This window comes from Lynx canadensis, chromosome A1, assembly GCF_007474595.2.
Source record: "Lynx canadensis isolate LIC74 chromosome A1, mLynCan4.pri.v2, whole genome shotgun sequence".
NCBI classification, from domain to species: domain Eukaryota; kingdom Metazoa; phylum Chordata; class Mammalia; order Carnivora; family Felidae; genus Lynx; species Lynx canadensis.
The window spans coordinates 198824007-198847303 of NC_044303.2; the positions used below are offsets into that span (position 1 = coordinate 198824007).

The 23297-nt window shown below is 44.1% G+C and overlaps 1 protein-coding gene across 2 annotated transcripts in view; it reads left to right on the forward strand.

Moving 5' to 3' along the window:
- Positions 1-22100, forward strand: part of ESM1 (endothelial cell specific molecule 1) — a 47153-nt gene extending 25053 nt beyond the window's left edge. Inside the window, exons 1-4 of one of the 2 annotated variants that reach the window (XM_030329936.1) lie at positions 11700-12099; positions 13705-14507; positions 17764-17913; positions 21505-22100. In XM_030329936.1, coding sequence (XP_030185796.1) covers positions 14207-14507; positions 17764-17913; positions 21505-21602 — 549 coding nt within the window. In that variant the 5' untranslated portion in view covers positions 11700-12099; positions 13705-14206 and the 3' untranslated portion in view covers positions 21603-22100. Of the gene's footprint in view, positions 1-11699; positions 12100-13704; positions 14508-17763; positions 17914-21504 lie in introns of those variants that run through there. The other variant, XM_030329913.2, reaches the window with a different exon arrangement.
- The last annotated feature ends 1197 nt before the right edge of the window (positions 22101-23297 follow it).

Sequence of the window (23297 nt, forward strand, 5' to 3'; positions counted from 1 at the left end):
TTATTAAATACAAGATTTCGGTTCCAATGGGAAAACAAGGAATATAAGAAGTAGGAAGCCAGAATTTTGCCAAATGCATCAGAACGAAGCCAAGACTCCATAATCATTTAGCAGTGAAGGCTTAGTCTTTGCTGACATTCATTTCCTAGACAGAGAATCGAGTCCTGGGCACAAAACAAGGTCAACATGGAACATACACAAAAGGATTATCTGAATATGGACAATGCTAGTAGGAGACAAGGGACAGTTCAGATAAGTATATGACAGGGTTTATTGTTTTCTCCAATACATTAGTAAACACAAAGTTTAAGCTTGAACACTTAGCAATAATACTATTTAGTTGAGATACATACATACATATATATATATATATATTCATATATGTGATTTTCAAGGTAACTGCTTAGTAAACAACATAATTGGACTTAACCATTATCAACAGATCCTTTTATAGTTTAAAGTTCTGAGTTAAAGAAATAGCCTATGTGGAGTTACTTATCCACCTGAATCAGAAGTCCTAATTCTGGTGCCCATAATGTATGGTGCCTATCTTTCAGGATGTTGTTTCAACAAAGCATATTTATGTCTGTTTGGACCACAAGTGTGAAAATCACAGGATATTATTGCTGAAAGATACTGTTTCGATCAGATCCTGGCAGGAAACAGAATGTGACTCGGGTGGTTCAAATGAAGAGACTTTCATGAAGGGACTACTCACAGATGTGTGGGGAAGGCAAAGGACTTGATCGTGCAAGGACGCAACAGCAGGGAGCCCCTGCGACTTCTGGTGGTCCATGAGATCTCAGCTGTGGAGGAAGGTGCCCAACCGGAGCTGTAAGCATGGAAGGACACAGCCCCCACCATAAAGGCAGGCCAGAGCAGGGAAGGAGTAGGGAAGAAAGCCAAAACCTTCTCTCCTCCTCTGATCAACCCAACAGAAACTGGAAGGCAACTCAACCCAACAGAAACTGGGTGAGGTAGACCATGGAGGGCATGAAACACAGAAGAAAGAGGCAGAGACTAGATTTGGGGTGGGTGGGACAAACGGTGGAAAGCCACCTAGTACCTTAAAAATCTGTCCTTTGTGCTCAGACGGTCCATAGACAGGGCCCCAGGGGGGCAGAGTAGGTAACAGGTGTGTGACTATATGAAGCAGCTTACACATGCTAGAGAGAAGTGTTCACTTGTTAAAGGTGAGCAGGCTGGCCTCTCCGTGGACACTTGGATGCCCCAGTGCTTAGAGCAGTTAGTCCTGGTCAGCCCATGATCATGCCAGGAGAGGGGCTGAGGCTTCCCCAACCACCAATGCTTCTAAGGAAATTCTGCAGCTGGCTTGTGGCATCTCGGTCCTCAGCCAGGAAAGACCGGTCTCTCCCCAAGCACAGATGCCTGAGTTGAGGAACTGACATGTCTCGTTACTCGTGTGTGCAGCCTCTGATGACGCCAGGTGAGAAGCTGGTGGTCCCAAATCACGCAGCCCAGGGTATAGACCTGTCTGGCTCTTGGTGCACTGCTCTAGGATGGGCCACAGGGAACGTGATCTCGTCTCCCCAGTGAACTCTGCTCTGTCAGATCTGGTGCATGTGTACTTCTTTGCCAGTTGCCCTTGTTTACAAGAAACCCAGGCAGGAACCGACAGGGTAGTGTGGGTGGCAGCAAGGCTCCCACAGCAGACGTGGAGAGTCCCCTTGTTCCCAGCAGTTCAGCCAAAATCTTTTTTAAACAACTGCATACCCACTCATGAGGCCAAGATGACTGTGCAAAGCTCATCTACATTGCTTTGCAAAGCGAGGTGATCCATGGGGTGGATACTGAATGTCGTGACCCAGTATGTGTGACATTACTCTGGCACCTGACCTGTGGCTGGTGGGCAGACATCATATTGGGACAAAGAATTAAACAGGAAAGCAAAATACATGTGCCCTTTGAAAACAGTTACATAAGCGTCCTCAAATAAATAAGTAACGTTTATTTGTGGTGCACTGCGAGTTGCTCAATGCCATCTGCATTTATTTTTGATGGCTTGACCCACTGCTCAGTTATGTCTTTAATCTCTTCATCACAAGGAAGGGTTCGACTTCCATACATTTTGTTGTTAAGAAAAACGTCGCTTCTCCTTATTCTGCTGAAGTCCACTTTGTCAGGGATCCAAGTGCTTAGAGCAACTAAATCTCCTGTTGACTCCTCCTCTCAACTCAATCCCTGAAAATTAGTTGGAACAGATTAGAGCGAGCCCTCTGACAGTCGTCTTTTGGTTTGAGAGGGGCAGGAGCTGGAAGGCTCATCTGTTCTTTGATCCTCTGTGACTTCTCTGATCCTGGGAGTTGGGATGACTCATCTCATGCAGTCTGGTTGTTCTGCTCCCCTGGAAACTTCAGACTGTGATAAATAAAGCCCGCTCCTAGCCGCCTTGACCTTCAGCCTTGCAGCTGTATTCTGCGGACCCCAGAGCCCACCCCCCACCCTCCCCAAACCCCGGACCAATGCTGAGCTCTTTCTACATGTACGAGGCCATGCCTACAAAAATAAACCGCTTTAACACTTTGGGGCTAAACTGACTTTTTACTATAAAAATTAAGCTTCATCCACACCTGTTCCCCCCAGTAAATAAATGGCATCAGACAGGCTAGTGGGTTGCCATACAGCCTGAGCATCTGTCACTTCCTGGGGACCTTCTCTCTCCCCTCTTTTTCCATTGTGTACATCCAGTTGGGTGCTCTGAGACCAGGAATCATGGGGTCACGGAGATCCATGGCAGGAGGAGACATCTGGTAGAGCCCCAGCCCAAGGTCACCGTGTTATTAACCCATTTTGAGCGCTCACTGCTTGCCAGGAACTGGGCTCCGTGTGGCAGTTCCACCCTGTGACCCACATTCTTGTGTGTTTCTGCGCCTGGGGACATCAAGGCTCATAGATTTAAATTCTGGGCTCAGTTTGTAGTGTTAGTAAGTTGTACAGTCAGGATTGGCACTCAAGTGGCCTGGCTCCCAAAATGGATGTCCTTAGCCACTACTGCATATGGTGAAATAAATTTGCTGCTTCCACCCTTTACTTCCTGACAGAGGAGTGAGGAGTCACAGGGAGTAGCGGGCTTGGTGCTGGAGGGGGCGGCGGAGGCCGCAGGCACAGGGTAGAAAGAAAGTGATCTGATCGATGTTCCCACTAACGGGCCAGTGATGTCTCGCAGGCACTGCTTCCGGCCTGTTCATTTTATAAGAGGGGGAAGTGAGAGCACGCTCCTTAAAACATGGCTCCTCGAGGCCGCGGGCAGGGCGGGAGGACGCGGGGGCGGGGGGGGGGGGGAGGTCCATCCCCTTCAGTATCACTTGAGGAGCTGGGGTTTGTGAGGCTGTCTCTGAAGCTTGCTTATTTCTTCTCAGAGGCTTTGCCTTTTCTTGACCCCGTTGGACGCGCAGAACCTGAGCCAAGCACTGTGAAGACCACGGCAATAATCATAAAATGATTTCTGCTCACAGGAACTGGGTGGCCCCCTGGATGTAAAGGGCAGGGCTAGAAGTGTAGAGATGCCAAGGTGGGTGAGGGATCGGGGAGGAGATCGGCCAGGGCAGCACACAGCCCCTGGCATCTCAGCCTCGAGGGACAAAGTATTTTGATGGATGGAGAAAAGGAAGTTAAGCGGGTGGATGGAGGGGCCAGCCTAGGCCATATTGGTCATTGACTGCGGACTCATTGGCCTACAACCTGGTCATTTTTGTTTCTGATGAAGAGAACATTTAGTCACTTATTAACCTATAAATACTAATGTTGTATGTCTATTACAGGGCAAGATTTTTTAAAACTAAAAAGTTTAAAAAATATATTTACTTAAAAAGTAAATAATAAAATTCAGAGGTATTAAGTGTTTCCTAACTCTGGTTTCCTTAGTAGCTGAGTAAGCAACTTAACCTGAACCACTTCTTCAGCCAGACTTTTTCCGGATCTAAGCTCAGAGCTCTGGTGTATTTAGGGCCTAAGAAGCTTTCTGGTGCCACGTTTATTGCTTCTACCCACTCCTCCTCCTTTCAGGTACTACGGGTCTTTGATTGCCTGTTCATGCTAATTGCCCTGGCAGTGGGACTATATGTGGAGGAAAGCATTACTTTGCATTTCGAAGACTTGGACTCTTCTAATTGAATGTCAAGTGCTCTGATGATGTACCTTCCCCCTCGAAAGAGAAGCATGTCTTTCTGCAGGGGCTTTGTGTAGCTTTCCAACTGCAAGTGCACGATATTAAAGACTCACCATGTAGGATTGTTCAACAGGGTGGGTGCCTCACCGTTCTTGCTGTTGCTGCTGTTGTGTGGGTTGTGTGTGTGTGTGTTAGCCAGTTAGGAAGAGGTTATCATGGCAAGTGTGCCACACACGTTGTCCCCTTTTCAAACAGCTTTACTAACTGGTTTCCTCGAAGGTCCCTTCAAAAGTGCCCATCAGCTAGTCCCTGGGAGGATCAGATACCCTACAATTTCTTGTTTTCAATATAGGCTCTTGTCTGGGTATGGGATGCTTGAAAGGTGATCATTTATGGCCTTATTTGAAGTTCCATAATTTTAAGTTCATGAAATGAAGGCATTAATACTGAAAAATTAGCATGGGTCAGTGCTCATCAACTTATCCATTATAATATGTGCTGATCCCTTACAAACCAGCTTTGTAGACTAGACCACATATAGGTTAAAATTTTGATTTGCCATCCTGAGAACACTTTGAAAATCTACAGAAAGCTGAAAGTGCGTTGGATTCCTTTCATTCACGGAGACATTGTTTGGTGTTTTATTCAGTGAGTACTTCCTAGGTATATTTACAAAGGAGCCAGGCTCAGCATGTTGTCTAAAGTGGTAATGTGTGCAACAGGTTCACGATCCACCATTAGAAATGTGAGCTGGGTGTATTTGTGCACTTTGGAACTGAAAGTAGGATATTAAACTTGGGCACATGGATCTCATATGTGGGCACACACATATACAAACATGTAGATATGTACATATGTGTACACACATATACGTATATGTACAGCACATGTATTTCACCCTAAAATACCTCTAGTCTGATCAATGTCAGGCAGCTTGCGAGAGTTAGGTGTTCAGTTCCATCATGCAAAGTTGTAGTGGATTAAAGTTTGGTAACAACATTTGCTAAGCAAACTGTTGGCGGTGAGTCAACAAAAGTAAAAGCAGGTCTATTTATTTGGAAACTACTATATCTCACTGAATCCAAGACGTTATCAGTATAAGAAGGCCATTATTTTTTTGTATGTCATTAAGGGAAAAATATTCTTCCCGTGAAACTCTTACATAATGCTTTTATATCTCGGGAATTTGTAATTTGTGCTTTACAAATAGTGTTTGTATTTATTGAAAGCACTCATAGGGGGTTATTTGGGTATAGATTTCCATCATTTAGAACTTTTGAACATTCATAGGAAGAAAAATATAAATTCAATTAAGTGGTTAAAATATTTCTAAATGACTCTAAATTCGTGTCTGGTCCTTCTGAATCACACATCAGTATCACGTCTTTTTCAGAGAGTATAGGCTCTGGGCCATTAAGATCATCAGTAATGCAGCATGACTTAGAAGCCAACCCTGCTACTGTCTGAGGTTCTCTTCCAAGTAACTGGCACACGTCTTCCAAGTTTTGATGTGTACACGTAGGCAATGACTTACATCATAATGGCAGAATTCCAACTTCAGTGATGTTAACATGTGAAAGAAAATGTGTGTCTCAGAATGAGAAAAATATGCTAAAAATTTTGTAAGTGTATTATATAGTTAAAAAATTCTAGGTCAACCCCTCAGAGACAGGCTTTGTCTATCAGAGATCTCCAGACCAAGGATTAAGTACTAATTCTGCTGACATGTGCCTGGGAGAAACCATTGGTCTAGAGGTTTCTGAAATTTTTAAGTTTGTCAGAATCGAGTGTCTTGTTAAAAATGTTGATTCCTGGGGCGCCTGGGTGGCTCAGTCGGTTAAGCGGCCGACTTCGGCTCAGGTCATGATCTCGCGGTCCGTGAGTTTGAGCCCCGCGTCAGGCTCTGTGCTGACAGCTCGGAGCCTGGAGCCTGTTTCAGATTCTGTGTCTCCCTCTCTCTGACCCTCCCTCGTTCATGCTCTGTCTCTCTCTGTCTCAAAAATAAATACACATTAAAAAAAAATTAAAAAAAAATGTTGATTCCTGGGGCACCTAGGTGGCCCAGTCGGTTGGACATCTGACTTCAGCTCAGGTCATGGTCTCGCAGTTTGTGGGTTTGAGCCCCGCACCAGGCTCTGTGCTAACAAACAGTTCAGAGCCTGGAGCCTGCTTCAGATTCTGTATCTCTCTCTCTCTCCCCCTCCCTTGTTCATGCTCTGCCTCTCTCTGTCTCTCAAAAATAAATAAACGAGAAAAAAAAAAAGTTGATTCCTAAGTCCACCCCTGACCCATCCAACTGGAATACCTGGCTGTGCCATTTTGACATCAGGACACTCTGATGCACATGGTCTGGGCAACTGCACTTTGATGCACCCGGCCCCAAGCCCTGTCTGAGGCACCGTCAATGTGCATTAAGCTCTCAGGTTGTAGGCTTGGAGGCTTCATGAAGTCTGTGTCAGTCAAAAGAGAGTAAGATGCTAAGAAGGAGAAGGAAAGGAAAGGAAGAAGGAGAAGAAGAAGAAGAAGAAGAAGAAGAAGAAGAAGAAGAAGAAGAAAGAAGAAGAAGAAGAAAGAGGAAAAGAAGAAGGAGGAAGAGGAGGGAGAGAGAGGGGGAGAAAGAGAGGGAGAGGGAGAGGGAGGAGAAGAAGAAGAAGGTCACAACATGGCCCTTCACTGGGAGGATTCCAGGAAGAAAAGAGCCAAGATATTTCAACACCAGATTAGAAAGTGAGTCTGAAACTGCCAATTCGTTTAAAAAATTCTAAATAAGGGGCTTGGAAGTTACACTTCTTATTTATCTTCTGGTGCTTACCTTGAACTTTTAAAAAAAATCACTCAATTATTTATTCAACCCGCGTATCATGTAAAGGCTAAGGCTCTTCATCACCAGACAAATTCCAGTGAGTCTGATGAGGGTGGTCCTGATTAATATTTTATTACATTATAAAAGAGGTCAGCTTAAGGTTAGGCCAAGGAAGTGCCATGTTATTAGAGAAGCAAAGTAGCAGAATCATTTCCTATGATTCGTGTGTTAATCAGAAATCCCCGTCCTTCCAAAATTCCGGGTGAAAATTCCAAACGTCTTAGCACTAACTTCTAACACGACTTTTTCAACCTATGTTCTCTTATGTCAATAGTTCCAATGTCTAAATGACTTCCAACGCCTGAGCTAATTCTTTAGCTATTTAGGAAACTGGTAATTAAAAAACAAAAACAAAAAACAGAACAAAACAAAAAAAAAAGCCTCTTTTGGCCCACAGTTTGTGAGCTGTCTAGTCACCCCATGCCAGGATGGGGCAAGGAAGGCTGCAGGGAGAGGAGGTGAAGTCTTCCAACAGGGAACGCAGACGCTCAGCGGTCGTTCTGTGAATTACGTGAATGAAAAATTACGCCATCTTGCAGAAGGTGAGGGGAATGGAGGAAAGGGTGAGGCCTGAGAGAGATCGCCACAGGCTCATTTTCTTTCATGGTATGTAATTTGTCTTTTAGAATAAGTCCTACTGTTTTATACTTGTTTAGAGTGGACAGCCTGTTTCCCCATCTATCTCACCCTCTGATCTCTTTGAGAGATCCCATTGTCTCTTTGAGAGAGCGGGCAGGATTTCCATCTTTTAGATTTTGCTGAAACAAATGACTTTGCGTGAGTCAGGAAGGCTGGTTGGTGTCTCATACAGGACTGACAGTGGAACTCAGACTCACACTTGGGTCTTCTGGTTCCAAGGTGGGAGCTACTTTTGCCACTCATGCTGCCTGTGGTCTTGTATCAGGACAGCACCTGGTACTTCTGGGTGTGGCTTTATGTGTGGAGAGGGAAGGACACTATATGACTGGAATCTCTTGCAGATGAGTTCATAGATTCAGAACCTTGATTTGAGATGGTATTTCTTTGGGGGAAACATTTGCTCCAAGACATAAGATCATTTTTAAAGCATGAAACAAACCTTTAGAATTTTGGATTCTTGATAGTCATAGCCAGGATGAGAGCCAGGAGAGCTAGCTGTTAGAAAAACATGCCCACCAGAATCGGGGGAATGGGGGGATAGAGTAGAGGGCAGATAAGTAGTGAGAGCTCCTCCCATGTTCCCAAGTCTAAACTTTCTCACTCTCAAAAACCTCCTGGAAGTGTGAATGCAAAGGTGAGGTTTCTAGATTTGGTCAAGGTTAAAAAACAACCAGTTTCCGCCTGCTTCCTTGGGGAACTCCACGGGATGCAGAGCCCTGGATATGGCGGCAAAGCTCTCTGAAGGGCACCCGGACATCCAGGGTTGATGTTTGCAGTAGGCATTGTGGGTATCTTGTTTTTATCTTCTCAAACTCCCCCACACTCATTATTCTTGCAGGAGTGTTTGCTGTAAGCAACTGCGACTGCCTCCCAGCTGCCCAGAGAATTCATCTCCTCCCTAAGATACATCAGAGGACCCCATGCAGGCAAGAACAGGTGCACGTCACTTTACTTTTCAAAGCAGGTGTAGTTTTTTGTTTTGTTTTGTTTTAAGTAGACTCCATGCCCAACGTGGGGCTTGAACTCAGGACTCTGAGATCAAGAGTCGCATGTTCTACTGACTGAGTCAGCCAGGAGCCCCTGAGCAGGTGTAGTTTTTTGTTTTGTTTTGTTTTATTCTTTAAGTAGACTCCATGCCCAACGTGGGGCTTGAACTCATGACCCTGAGATCAAGAGTCGCATGTTCTACCGACTGAGTCAGCCAGGAGCCCCCGAGCAGGTGTAGTTTTTAAAAATTGCCTGGAACATCCAATCCCCCTTTACTGTTAAAATTGTCTTTATTAGGAATGAAAACTTGGAGAACTGAAGAGATGGTATTTCCTTGGGGAAAACATTTGCTCCAAGACATAAGATCATTTTTAAAGAATGAAACCTTTAGAATTTTGGATTCTTGATAGTCATAGCCAGGATATACCTTTGGGTCTTCTTACCTAATTACTGAGGTAGACAGGAGGGATGAGGGGGGTGGTCTAAGGTGTGCATCATGTGACTCGCCTAAGATGACACAGCTTGTAGTGGCCGAGCTAGAATTCCTGCAAGCTGTTCCCAGCGCAGGAGGCTCTGGGAGGAGTCCCCAGAGCCTGTGACAGCTGACCTGTGACTGCCGTGAAACTCAGTTTGGCAGATGGGTTCACCAGGTTCTATCAGCAATAGAGGAGCTCCCAGGAACGTCTCGGGATGGATGCAGGGCTACCAGACCCAAGGCTGGAAAGCCAAGAGGACAGAAGTTGGTCAGCTGTGCAGGAGCTGACACAACAGGACTCTGCTCAGACCCCGTTCCATCCCCAGCTGCTTCTGCTATCCCTGGAAACCTCTATCTCATTCCCCCAAAGACGCACCCGGTTCTATAATTCAGTTCAGCCTGTTCAAGAACGCGGGTTTCACTTTGCTTCCCCTGGGAAACATGGGTGCACATTTTAACTTACTACTCTCTGAAAATGATTTTGGGAAACAACTGGTCACGTGTACATGTTTACTAAGTACTGAGCTCTAGTTACGTGCTACACCTTGCGCTAGGCACATGCAAATTGCCATCAGCTGGTTCAAAGCAGAAAGACTTTCAGAAGGTACCAAAACCCAAAACTAAACTAAAAACAAAGTCTCATCCACCTAAGTTTCTCCACTTGCCCCTTGGAACATTTTGCCTTCAGGTCTGCCTTTATAATTCAATTTGAATTAAGCCTATCTGGGGGTGCCTGGTTGGCTCGGTCAGTAGAGCATGCAACACTTCATCTCAGGGTCATGGGTTTGAGCCCCACGTTGGACATAGAGATTACTTAAAAAAAAAAAAAAAAGATTAAATAAAAACAAACCTATCTGGTAAAGAGGTTTGTGAGGAAGGCACAGTAAACATGGGACAATTTGACTTGACCATGAGGGTTTGGAATCCTTTCAGAGCCTTTCCCACTTTGCCTATTCAGAAAAAAAAAAAAAAAAAAAATGCTGGGTATTTGGTTACAAGCAATCAGAATGTGCAGGATTAAACACAAATTGCCAGAGCACATTACCTAGGCTTATTTTCCTTCTTGGAATAATGCCAAGTTTAAGGGACAAAATCATGATGGGGTTTTTAATGAGCAAGGTGTACTGGGTTGAATACTCAGTTTTATTGTTTCTCTGGCCGCCATTGCAGAAGGCCACAGGCTTTGAATCCCAAGATGGTATGGTTTGACCCACCATAACATGAACTTGCCTTTTCACAGTTGTAGAAAGCTTATGTGATTTTGGCCTTTCTCACTCTTTGGTCTGACATCTGATGCAGGGCAGAGCAAGGTTAGAGACTTGCCAACCCCAGCACGTGGCAAGCCAACCCAGGTGGGCCTCGTGCCCTCATCAGCAACTGCGTTGCCTTCACCTTAATTTGTTTTGTTGCAGATTAAAGTTGCCATTTTTTGTTGTTGTTTGTTTACTCACGCTCCAATTTCCTAACCCTGTGTGGCCATTGGTAACTTCCCTCAGAAGAGTGGTTGATCTGGGTTCCTGGTTGGGAAAGACCAGAAATACAATGAGATGTAAATCCCATAGGGATTGTGCTGGGACAAACAGTTTTTGTCGGGTCTTGGAAGGAATGGAACGTTCCCCAAGAATGAGATGTTAGAAACTACGTGTGGAGATAGTTCCACTGCTTACGAACTCTGCTGAGCATATTTTCTCCACCCTTTTGGGTATGCATTTAGGCTCACTATTATTGTGGATTTGGGACTCTCAACTTGACATCTTCTCTCTGTTTACTTGTCCTTCACTGAAAGTGTTATCAGTTTTTGGAAATGCAGAACATGGGTTCCATGAGCTCCTCTTCTTCCCTCAGCACTTGTGATATTGACCTCTGCAAGGCTTCTATTGTTTCTTCCTTACATTTCCATAGAAGACCAGGAAGTTCTTATGCTTTGACTATTTTTCTTTATTCACTGCCAACTCTATGATGATTATATTTTTAAAATGAAAAATAGCCATCACTTCGTGAATGTGTGCTACTTGATAGACATTTTCCATCCCGTTTTATAGGTCCTAACAATAGCCCCGTGAAGAAGCTGGTGGTCCCACTGTACACAATGACAAAATGGAGGCTTAGAGATGTTAAACTCAGTTTCTGAGCTTTTTAGGTAGTGAGTGGCAGAGCAAAGATTCAAATCCAGCACTGGCAGAATCCAAACTTTACAGCAAGACCAAAGTGATAGGCAGGCTGGATCCTGCCCATAAGAAATAAGGGTGCAGGGGCGCCTGGGTGGCTCAGTCTGTTAAGCATCCAACTCTTGATTTCAGCTCAGGTCATGATCTCACAATTCGTGGTGTCAAGCCCCACGTCGGGCTCGTTGCTGACAGCCCAGAGCCTGCCTGGGATTCTCTCCCTCTGTCTTTCTGCCCCTCCCTGCTCATGTGCTCCCTCTCTCAAAAAAAAAAAAAAAAAAAAAAAAAATCAATAAAACTTGGAAAAAAAAAGAAATAAGGGTGCATATAATGTTTCGTAATTTGAATGAAATAGTGGCCGACATTTAAAAATTAGGGCATTACATTTAAAAGTCTAGATTCCAGCTTCTCTTAAAAAAAAAAAAAAAATAGAAGTTTCGGCCCAGTGGGCTCAGAGTCCAGCATGGAAGCAGTCAGCCATTCTTGAGGAGGCACTGCTTCCCTTAGTGGGGGCATGCCCTCTCAGGTGAGCAGCTCCCCTCCTTCTCACGTACATCTGGCATATCTTACCACTTTACCCGCTTAGGTCACTGGATTGGTACCTGTATGTGTTTGATTTTGCAGTCCTTATTCCAGTCTCTAGAAACAGTCTGTTTCAGGGTTCGAGTCCTGGCTTCACCGTTTGCTAACTTTGTGCCCCTGGACAAGTTACGTAACCCCTCAAGGCCTCAGTTTTCTCACCTCTGAAGTGGGGATAAGAATAGCCCCTACCTCTTGAGGCTGCTTTGAAAATTCAACGTGGCACTCCTTATAAAGCGCTCTACACGGTGTCTGACACACGGTAAGTTTTCTCTAATAGATGCCATCATCAACCGTTATTGCAGTTAACCACTCTTTGCTCAGAAAGTGGTGTTCAGTAACCTTTTCCAAGGTCAGCCCTAAGTTGTGAAGGAGGCCATCAGAACAGTAGTCACGGAAGCACCACTGTGCTTAACAGGCAACCGAGCGCACGCCTTCGACACTAGGCTGACTCCGGTCGGGTTCTACCTCGGACATTAGGGGGACCTGAGCAAATTATTTAACCTCGTTCTGACTCCGTTTCCCCACTCAGGGAAAGGGCACGAGGACTGTATCTAGTTCATGAGGGTGTGGTGAGGAGCAAGTCAGTTAATACGTGTAAACGGTTTCAGAACGGGCGATCGGCACACACCGGGCCCTCAGTGGATGTTACCCACCGCTGAAAACAATAAATCAGATTGTGCCTCTGATAAGCGTGTGTTTGCTTCTGGGGAGATGCCGATAGAATGTGTCAAATTGGATCGCATGGGAAATCTGGAAATTGGAAGCTGGGACTCTTGCTTGGTCTTCTACCCCCTCAGTTCCGTGACGCATTCCAGATTCGGTTCCTTCCACCTTCCTAGAAGTGCGCTTTGGAAGGCTACTCAGCAAGTCACATCCAGTGGCCACAGCCTCATCTTCTAATGGGGATAAGAATTCTGGAGACCAACTAGACTAAAGAACACTGTCGACTCTCAAAAGAGGAGGCTGAGGCTGAGAGAGATCCTGGGGCTCGCCCATAGCTAATTGGGGACAGACCAAGAGTCATCCATCAACTTTACTGGTTGAGTAGTTGCTAGAATGACGGCGGGTTTGTGCCTATTTTGACAAGTCGGGGGTGGGGCTGGGGACCCGACGTGTGGCTGATATAAGAACTCTGCTCTCTCCGCTCACCTTGCTCTTTCTGGCCCAGCCCCCTTCCTTCACGAGGCCCTGGTCCTGCCGATGGTGTGAGAGGACGGCTTTGTCTTCCCCAGGGGGACCTAGGCCCTGTGACCCTCCATTGCTTGAAGACCCTGTTTCCTGAGGGGTAATGTTTTCCCTTCCCCGTGACTTGCCTCTCTGGGCCACGTTCCGATTTCCCTGCTGGCTCGCTTGTTTCCTTGGGCTGACTGCCTTGTTTGGTGGTTTTTAGTGAGGGCTCTGGGAGATGCCAGGAGTGAGGGGATAGAGCTCCGAATGGCCTCAGTCATTGGACAGCCAGACTCGGTGATGGATGAGCCCTCTCCCCAGGGAGTTCTGGGTCAGAAGTCCAACTGATAAGTTTTTCCAGAACTGAGGAACCCAGAAACAGCGCCAGCAGCATCGTACCTCTTTTGTGGGTTTCGTATTACTTTGAAAGAAAATTCTCAGCTGCAGTTCCACATCTTACTAGAAATACAGCTCCATCCATGATAAACTTAGATATATGTGCCATGAATTGTTTTAGAGATAACATTTGGGGGGAAGGGAGGGAGGAAGGAAGAGAGGGGTCTTTAAAAAATCCCTTTCCAAATATTTCCTTTCTTCTAAGTATTGAAAAGGCACAATATAACCCTTTCTTCTCCCAAGTGAGCTCATAACTGTTTACCGAGGGGAAATACCAAATGTTTATTTATTTTGTTTAAAGGAGCTTCTTTCGTCCTGATGATTCACGTCGATGTCATTTTCCTCCTGACTCCAGAGGCTCTGAGACAAAGCCACAGCCCAAGTGATATGCCGGTGTCAGAACAATTCCTGTCCCGAAGGAAGGTATGCAACCTTCTTTATTCCCCCTTCACAGACGTCCTTGAGCCCTCGAGACGGATGTGAGCGAGTTTTTCAGTGCTCATGCAAAACAACCATCTAAACATAACAGATGACATCAGCTTGGGCTTTTCAATTCCTGGATGGCAGCGGCGTGTTAATCCAGCCTTCATCCTGGATTTCATAAACTAAAACAAGAGAGCCTGGCAAGAGGACAGCGCTGCTGCTGGGTTGAGGAAATTGATGACGGGGAAGCATGCGGGCAACCCAGTGTATAAAGCTCATAAACGTGTAGGCAGAGGCTCGGCTACCACTTTGGACAGCTGCTTCCCGCCAGCAGAGAACCACGCCGCCCGCAGGGAGCTGAGCCAGAGCCGGCGGGAAACATGAAGAGCCTCTTGCTGCTAGCCACGCTCCTGGTACCGGCGCACCTGGCGACGACCTGGAGCCCCAAGTACGCGGTCGACTGCCCCGAGCGATGCGACCGCGCCGAGTGCAAAAGCAGCCTGGGCTGCAAGCGGACAGTGCTGGACGACTGCGGCTGCTGCCGGGTGTGCGCCGCGGGCCTGGGCGAAACCTGCTACCGCACCGTCTCCGGCATGGACGGCGCCAAGTGTGGCCCGGGGCTCAGGTGTCAGTTTTACAGTGAGGAAGATGACTTTGGTGACGAGTTTGGTATCTGCAAAGGTAAAGAGTGACCCCCTGCTCCTCCCCGTCCAGGGCACACCGAGGGCTTTTAGCCAGCGTGGGAGGCAAGGAGGCTTCCCTTCGAAGGACGAGAGGGAAAGTGCAGGTGGCTTAGGAGCAAGGCCCGGCACGGGTGTTGTCACAGGGAGAGAGAGAACTCTGCGAACAGCAACTGACAGCCAGTGTGCAGGAGACCACAGAAAGCAAGACAGCATTTCACTCATTATGTGTGTGTAGGAGACGGAAGGAACAAGTTGCGATGAGAAATCGTGTTACCTCCCTTTCTGGAAAACTTTAGAAACTTGACAGGTAATCTGTTTGGATGGTTTAGGTGCTGTCTCCTCTGCAAGGCAGTGATTACAGAGTTCTGCGCTTAGATAACCGCCGGTGGTGTCTAGGCTGGGGCTTAGTGAGTCTTTGATGTTGAAAGGGTCCATGGGTTGGTGGGCATCTCTCAAGGTCAAGTATTTCTGATGAACGGCTGATGCACTTTGTGAAACAGGGTGGGGTTTGATCATGAAACGAAATGACTCACATTCTTGAAGGAGGGTACCCTGAAGTATAAAACAAGGCTCGTTCCACTTTATGGAAGTGTTTGATCACCTAGAAAAATGGCAGATGGTCTCAGACAAGTACAAATAACAGTCAAGAAAAATAAAAATTGGAAGTCTGTGAAGAATGAGAGTTTACAGACTTAAAAAAAGTGTCATTAGGTTGAAATCATAGCTAAACAATGTAGTTACACATCTGTAGAATTTATTTCAAACTCAGTGACTGTAGTTTAAAAAATGTTTGGGTCAAAAGAATGGTGATTTAAAAAATATATATGGATACTTCATGATCTCATAATTAAAAGCTATTATTAAGATGAAACACATAGGCTATAGCCCCATGCATCAGTTTTATAATACAAAGCAGCTTTTAAAATGATTATAGAGGCTGGGTAAGGTATTTCTTATATTTTCTTTCTTATTTCATTCTTATACTTTATGTAATTGAAACAGTTGTATGCTTTTATGAACGATAATAATCCACCATTGATCCAGTCTCATTCATACACCTACCTTTTAGACAAATATTTTATAAATCAATTACCTTTTCACCCGCAAAACGTAACTAAAGATTAGGAAATGAATGCTTGCAGGAGGAAGAGAATTTTATTTTTTGCTCAGTTTAGTTTTGCTTATGACCACTAAAAGGTAGAATATTGAGGAACCTTTTTTTGTGCGTGTGTGTGAACATTCACGAGCATTTATTTAAGCTGAGGAGAACCTGTATTTTCTATAAATTACAGGATTTCACGTAAGGAATTTAGGGAGGAAGTAGTTCAACCAATCATACTTGTGACATAGCAAATATTTGCAGTGGATTGTTTTTTCTCTGGACACAAAAATTGCCTCTATCAATGGGACTGTAAATGCCCTGTCACATGTGGGTAAAGAAATGGCACAAGGCCTATGGGATCTTTAGCAATCTACCCTTCTACTGAATGACTGAGGCAGCTGTTAATGGGATAGATTCTTAAAATGCACTTAAGATTGTTCTTCTTGGCATCCTTCAGACTGCAAGCGAGTCTGGTTTCAAACATTTTTCTCTCTGCTGGAAACAGTGACCCTGCGTGAAACTCAGCAACTTCAGACAGAGACGTTGGATTGTGCTGTAGGCGGACTCCCTCTTTCAGCCTTTGCACAGAACCGTATACGTTAGCTGCACATCCAGATGTTTTCTCAATATTCAGATGTTTGGCGTTAGGCTGCCGACTTAACAATCAGCCAGCCAACATCTATTTACTGAACACCTGCTATCCGCCCAGCACTATTCAATACGCTAGGGGATGAAACAGAGGCATGATTGAGAATTTGGCTAAAGTTTGAGTTTTCAATGTCACTAGAGACGCACTCAAATTCCAATCCTGTATGCTCTTCCGAAAGCATACAGGGGATCCTTTTTAAGGGCTGTTCTTGCGAGCAGAGAGGCCAGTGTTTAAAACCAGGCTCCTCCGCAATCTGAAGAATGCCAGTGAGAAGAACTCTAAATCTCTTCCCCAAATAAAGTTCATTCATGTCTACCTCGATCATTCTTGTGAAATATTAGATTGCTAAGGGCTCGGCTGCTTCACAGTTCGTTTCTCCCCCATGTGTGACTGTACACGTACGAGAAGATTCTCATGCCAAGAGAATACGTATTCTGCATCTATTCTGCTTGGCTCTTAAGGATAGGGGGGTCTATCGGGATGCTGTTTATGTCATAACAATCCTGCGTTTTTAATAAGTGATTTTGTTCTTTTCTCAGCGTAATATGTTTGAGTCTAGGTATGAAAACACTGATGCTCTAAATGCTTCCAGATTTGAGGTATATAGGCAAAGTCTCAGCTTTCTCGTTCTTCCTAGCATGCACATCTTAGGTTTGCAGAACATTTTACTAGAAAATCCTCTTAACATCCAGGGGAGCTAGGTGACCTGTACTGCCGTGTCAACAGATAAGGTAGCTGATGAAAGCTGGCACAGACTGAGGATTGAGCACTTGGTGGACAGCTGGCATCGACACCTCTCTCAGTCCCTGGGTAGCGTGGGGTCCTTTCCTATACGTTGCTATTTTAAAATAGCGAGTTGTTTGCGAGTACGGTGGATTCAAAGACAGCATCACATCTTTTATTTTTTTTTAATTTTTTTTAACGTTTATTTATTTTTGGGACAGAGAGAGACAGAGCATGAACGAGGGAGGGGCAGAGAGAGAGGGAGACACAGAATTGGAAGCAGGTTCCAGGCTCTGAGCCATCAGCCCAGAGCCCGATGCGGGGCTCGAACTCACTGACCGCAGGATCGTGACCTGAGCTGAAGTCGGACACTTAACCGACTGAGCCACCCAGGCGCCCCTAAACTCCTTCGCAGCTGATCCGTAGGTCTGTTCAATTGCCCACCTCACCGACCTGTCACGGCAGCAGTCCCGGGATCCTGTCTATTGGTACCTAAGCAGAAAGTGAACAGAATTAAGGTTGGTTCAAGGATGTTGGTTATGTCTAGCCGTCTTCAACTAAACTCCAGAGCAGGACACTAGAGCCGAGGTGTCCTGCTCTTGGGGTGTGATTTCACATTTGTGACTTAAAGTTTCAACTTCCCAAACTTGGGTTTTTTTAAAGAAGTGGTTTGTATCTGACAGTCAAGGTTCACGAGGCGTGTTCAGATATGGAGGCTGTGCAGGCAGGGGCTCGTGCACAAGGAGCAGCTCCCTCTCTAAACCTATCTTGTGTCCTCAGACTGTCCCTACGGCACCTTCGGGATGGAATGCAAGGAGACATGCAACTGTCAGTCTGGCATATGTGACAGAGTGACTGGCAAATGTCTGAAATTTCCCTTCCTCCAATATTCAGTAGCCAAGACTTCCAACAGGAGACTTGTTTCAACAGGTAAGAATTGACTTCAGTATAGGGGCACCTGGGTGGCGCAGTTGGTTAAGCGTCCAACTTTGGCTCAGGTCACGATCTCATGATTCGTGAGTTCTAGCCCCATGTCTGGCTCTATGCTGACAGCTCAGAGTCAGAAGACTGCTTCACATTCTGTGTCTTCCTCTGTATCTGCCCCTCCCCACCTCCACCAAAAAATAAACAAATATTAAAAAATTATTTTTGAATAAAAAAAAGAATCGATTTCAGTACAAACATCAGAACAATAATCTCATTTTCAGTTTGAATAACTTAAGCAATATAGAGGATTAGAATAAAGCATTGGTTTGAATGATTTTGTTTTTTATTTTACTCAGGGGAAAGGGGTGGTGATTGAGTTCGGTTGCTGTTGTTGGTTTTTTTTTTTTAAAGATTTTTATTAATAATTTTGAGGATTATACATTTTTCCATAAAGTTTACCCAGCCATATGGAGAATAAATATGATTGATTACCAAAACACCTGTAATAATAAAATAACCAAGATACACAAAGTTCCCTAAATTCTTCAGTGATGTTTATGTATAGTAGACAAAGTTACTTCTCTCTCAACTTCACATAGAAACAATACCCTCAAGAATTTATTAGATAAGGTTTAAGAGCCAAGATAGAAAATATAGAACACTGCTTCTTTTCTTAACCAAATGGAAGTATTTCCAAAGACTATTTCCCAGCATGTGTTTTTATAGATTTTGGAGAGGATAAGAGACAGTATCTGTGACCGAAACTTGGGAATTATCGCTAAGCCTTTGAATGAAATTGTAGTAATAGCCACATGATGCTTGTTCATGCATGTGTATTTCCTATCAGGTTGTTGGAATGTGAGAAATACAACGTATAAGATGGTGCTGTGCACATATTTGGTTACCTTGTTGGATAAACAATCAGTATCGTAAAACTTCATTAAATTGAAAATAGCACATTTAAAACAACATGTGGTCACAGAAACTGTTAGTATCAACAAACTATGCAATTTCTCCCCCTTAGATATAAATAGTTGACAATCCAAGTCCATTTTATTTAGTTTTTGTTTCTGGTTCTTTGTGCTTCAAATTAAGATTTGAAATATTTGGCAAATGTCCTTATTTCTTAATTTTACCTCCTTCTTACACATGGATACAATTAAGTATCCATTAAGAGAGTATCCATTAAGAGTACATTAAGAGAAGGAGGAAATATTGTGCTAAGAAGGGAATTATTATGCTGAAGTGTGGTTATGCCCCTAAACATTCATCTAAACTGAAACCCCTGTTTTTAAAGCTATTAGGTGAGCATCTTTGTGACTATTTGATCTGGAAATTGAGAAAGTCATTAATAGGTTAAATACTTAGGACTTGTCCTATGGTACTTAAAAAGCAAAATGGAAAAAGATTGAGTTTTAAGTCCTAAAAAATTTGATATTAAGGTGAAATTTACACAACATAAAATTAACCGTTTTGAAGTGAGCAGTTCAGTGGTAGCTAGTACCTTAACAACGCTGCATAGCCGCCACTTCTGTCCAGTTCTAGAACATTCTCATTAGCTCAAAATAAAACCCCACTATCTGTTAAGCAATTGTCCCCATTCCTCAACTCCCAGCCCCTGGAAACCATCAATCTTAGACCTGCACATTTTTTTGAATGATTTGACTACTTCAGTACAGGTTTGAAACTTACTGTCTCAGGACAGTCAGCCGTCTCAAATGCTTGCATCTTTTTTTTGTCTTATTTCGCCTTCTCAAAACTGCAGGCTACAAAACACTTTAAAGAACTTCTGAATTCCTCTTCATTCATTTATGGTTGTGCCTAAACCTTTTCCACCAAGAGAGAGAGAATGGACTCCCTTGTGAATCTTATTGGTGTTTGGGAAGAATGCTTGGGAGGCCATGAGAGCACCTTTGGAGTAATCCTCAAGAAGGATAATAATCCTCACGTCCGTCCCTCCCATTGTATACCCAGCCACATGCCCTCTTCTCCACTGGACTGTTGGACAGTCTCTTTCCCTTCGGCGTGTCACCCTTGCTTATTTGCTTGCAGATTCTGCAGATGTCTTGACTACTAGATAGACGCCTTGGCCACACATATTTTTCTGGGTGGAAGTTACATTAGGGGTTACACACAAGAAACATTTCTATACCCAAATTAGGTATCAAGATTCTTAGTAGAAATCTATGGGAAAAGCATTGTCTGACCCGAGGTGTGTGGGTCCCCCCCCCCCCCGTTAGCTAAGGAGCAACAAAAATGATTACTGGTTAATCTTGGTAAACCTTAGGTTCAGGATGGGAGCAGAATATCCTAAAGGCTTTGTGGAGAGGCAGCATAGGAGCTCCGCTGCTCAGTGGTACCTTGTCTCCTTGTGACTTTCCAGGGTTCATGTGCTACCATTTATAGGAGGGGGCTTGTCTGGCTATCAACTTCACATCACCTCTGTGCGAATCTGTTTTCAAAGCCTTTGTAAATGGTGCCAACGTTCGTCAGCACAGGGACTTCTGGAGGTCCCTTCTATGCCCTGATTGCATGAGCTCGTCTTCTCTAGATTTCTATCTAATGGCTACTAAGATCTTGTCAAGTGGGTTTCCTATTTCCATTTCTTGTTGTTGTTGTTTTGTAGTGAGATTTCCAATTTTCTGAGATGGGGAATTTATAAGTAGCTTTTTTTTAGGGGGACAGGGACAGTAAGATCTGGAATATTTGATTACTTTGCATACATTCATCTGCCGGGCTGCACGAATCATACAGGGCTCCATTTTAGGATGTGCACTGTTGAGGCAAATACACTTCGCTACTCTTAGAAGCAGACAAATTTCGTTTTGGAAAATTCTAAATATTACAAATTTTTATTTGAGCAAGAACCGTCTTTATAAAAGTTCTGCCCTTTGGTCTGCCTTCTGCCTTCTGGAGCCACAAAATAAGCTAACCCTTCTTCCATACCAGATAATAGGAAAATCTTATTAAAGATCTACTCTTATAGCATTTGCTCATTCCATAAGTATTTATTAAGTGCCTACTATGTTCCAGGCACTGTGGTAGCAATGAACAAAACAAAGCCTCTGCCTTCTTGGAGCTGATATTCTAGTGGTGGAGTGAAATAACATGTAAATAAAAAAGGCAAATGCATGTATAAGATAATGCCTGGTGGTAACAGGTGTATGAAGAGAAATCAGTCGGTGGCAGGGGCTGACTCAGATGGGAGGTGCCAATTAACAGAGAGTGGGTGAATACAGTGAGTATAGATTCTTTGAATCTATAAAAAAATTATTGTAAATCCCTTGTGATATGAAAATAATATAGGGGCGTCTGGGTGGCTCAGTCGGTTAAGCATCCGACTTTGGCTCAGGTCATGATCTCGCGTTTCATGAGTTCAAGCCCCACATTGGGTTCTATGCTGACGGCTCAGAGCCTGGAGCCTGCTTCGGATTCTGTGTCTCCCCCTCTCTCTGCCCCTCCCCTGCTTGTGCTCTCTCTCTGTCTCTCAAAAAATGAATAAATGTTAAAAAAATGAAAAAAAAATAAAACTGTTCTTGATCTTAGGGTTATCAACATTTGGACATGCATGATTTGTATTCCTTCTCATTTCAGAGCATGACATGGCATCCGGAGACGGCAATACTGTGACAGAAGAACTTGTAAAAAAGAATACCCGCTCGCCTGTAATGAAATGGTTAAATCCTCGCTGAGCCTGGGTGGGGTTTCTGAGAGAAGACTCTTATCTTAATGGTCATTCAACACACAGCCAACATTTTAGGAACTGTCTAGATTATAGCATATGGACATGTGATATCGGGAGGCCAAGTGTGGGGGTCCAGAAAAAAAAAATAATAAAGTAGGCTACTAACAATCCATAAAATGCATATGACTGAACACTTTTAGATCTTTGTGAAATATATGAATACATACAGATTTGTTAAATACGTGTTTATAGTAATACTGAAGAACGGAAAACACAATTTAGATCATATTAACGTGGACGCAGATCAGCCCCAGAGGGAGCTAAAGCTGAAGGCCACAGTGCCTGTGACTCGGATGTGCATTGATGCTGGGATACAGGATGGAGGGAGAGTTCGGAGCAAGAGAAGGTGGGGGCGGGTGGGGGAGTATGGTATTTAGGTCTTCCTTGTAGTAGCACCAATAGAATTTAATTGTGCTTTTTTTTTTTTTTTTTAACTTTGGGAAAAGTAAACACAAAACCAGCCCTGAAGGAAGGGGGATAGTTGAAGCTTGTAGGAGATTGGGTAGCAGCCCCCATAGTGAGGCAGGTTTCAAAGGCTGCTACGTGTCATTCCCAGATGACCGCATCTAAAGGGAGATTCTGGGGCAGAGGGCAAACTCCTGTAAATGGTTTTAAAGAAGGCCACCTCAGACCGAGAGAGCCAGGCAGTATTTTTCCCACTTAGAGGAGGTGGGAAGGTAAATATTTACATAATTTTGTCAACGATTTATGTTAGTATGAGTCATCCTAACAGACATACTCATCACCCTCTACTGTTCGTTTAAAACGGGTAGAATAAAGGTATAACTCTCTAAGGTTTCCAAACCCCCAAGTCATGGTAAATTTATTATTAGTAATTATAGTAATATTTACAGTAATAAGCACAAGAGAACCCTGGGAAAAACTTAGTCATGACAGATGTATACAATGTCAGAAAATGAGCAACAGAAGGAATTTATTGAAAAGTCAGTGCAGTGACTTAGAAGCGTTTTAGATTTAAAGTAAAAAATACTTTTTAGGAGGTTTGGAAGAGAGTCAAGAAGCGTCAGCTTTAAAATAGGGCTCATTTTCTTATTTTTCTTTCCTTCAAAGTCAGTTGATAAGTGGAATTATGAGCACATGGGAGGATCTCAGCACAAACGGGACGGTTGTACTAGATTTTGTTAGGAAACGTTTGCAGACCTATTTTATTTGGAGTGAAGATTATTTAAGGATTATTTCACTATTTGCCTATGTTTTATTCTCAAAGTTTGCCACAGAGTTGTGAATGCGTGTGTGGGAAGGTCTTGGATCATGAGCTGCATAAGCTGTTGGATTTGTTTTAAAAGGAAAAGTTTATGGCTGCTCAATAAAAATACAAGACAGCTGCTCTGAGTCCATTCATGACTTTGTTAAATCATTAAAAGTTATTTAAAAGATTCACTTGATGGAGTGCTGGATGGCTCGGTCGGTTGAGCGACCCGCTCTTGATGGCTCTTGATTTCAGCGTTGGTCATGATCTCACGGTTCATGGGATCAAGCCCTGGGTCGGGCTCTGCACTGACAGCATGGAACCTGCCTGGGATTCTCTGTCGCCCTCTCTCTCTGCCCCTCCCCCATTCGCTTACACGTGTGCTCTCTCTCAAAATAAGCATTTTTTAAAAAAAAGTTTCATCCAATGAAC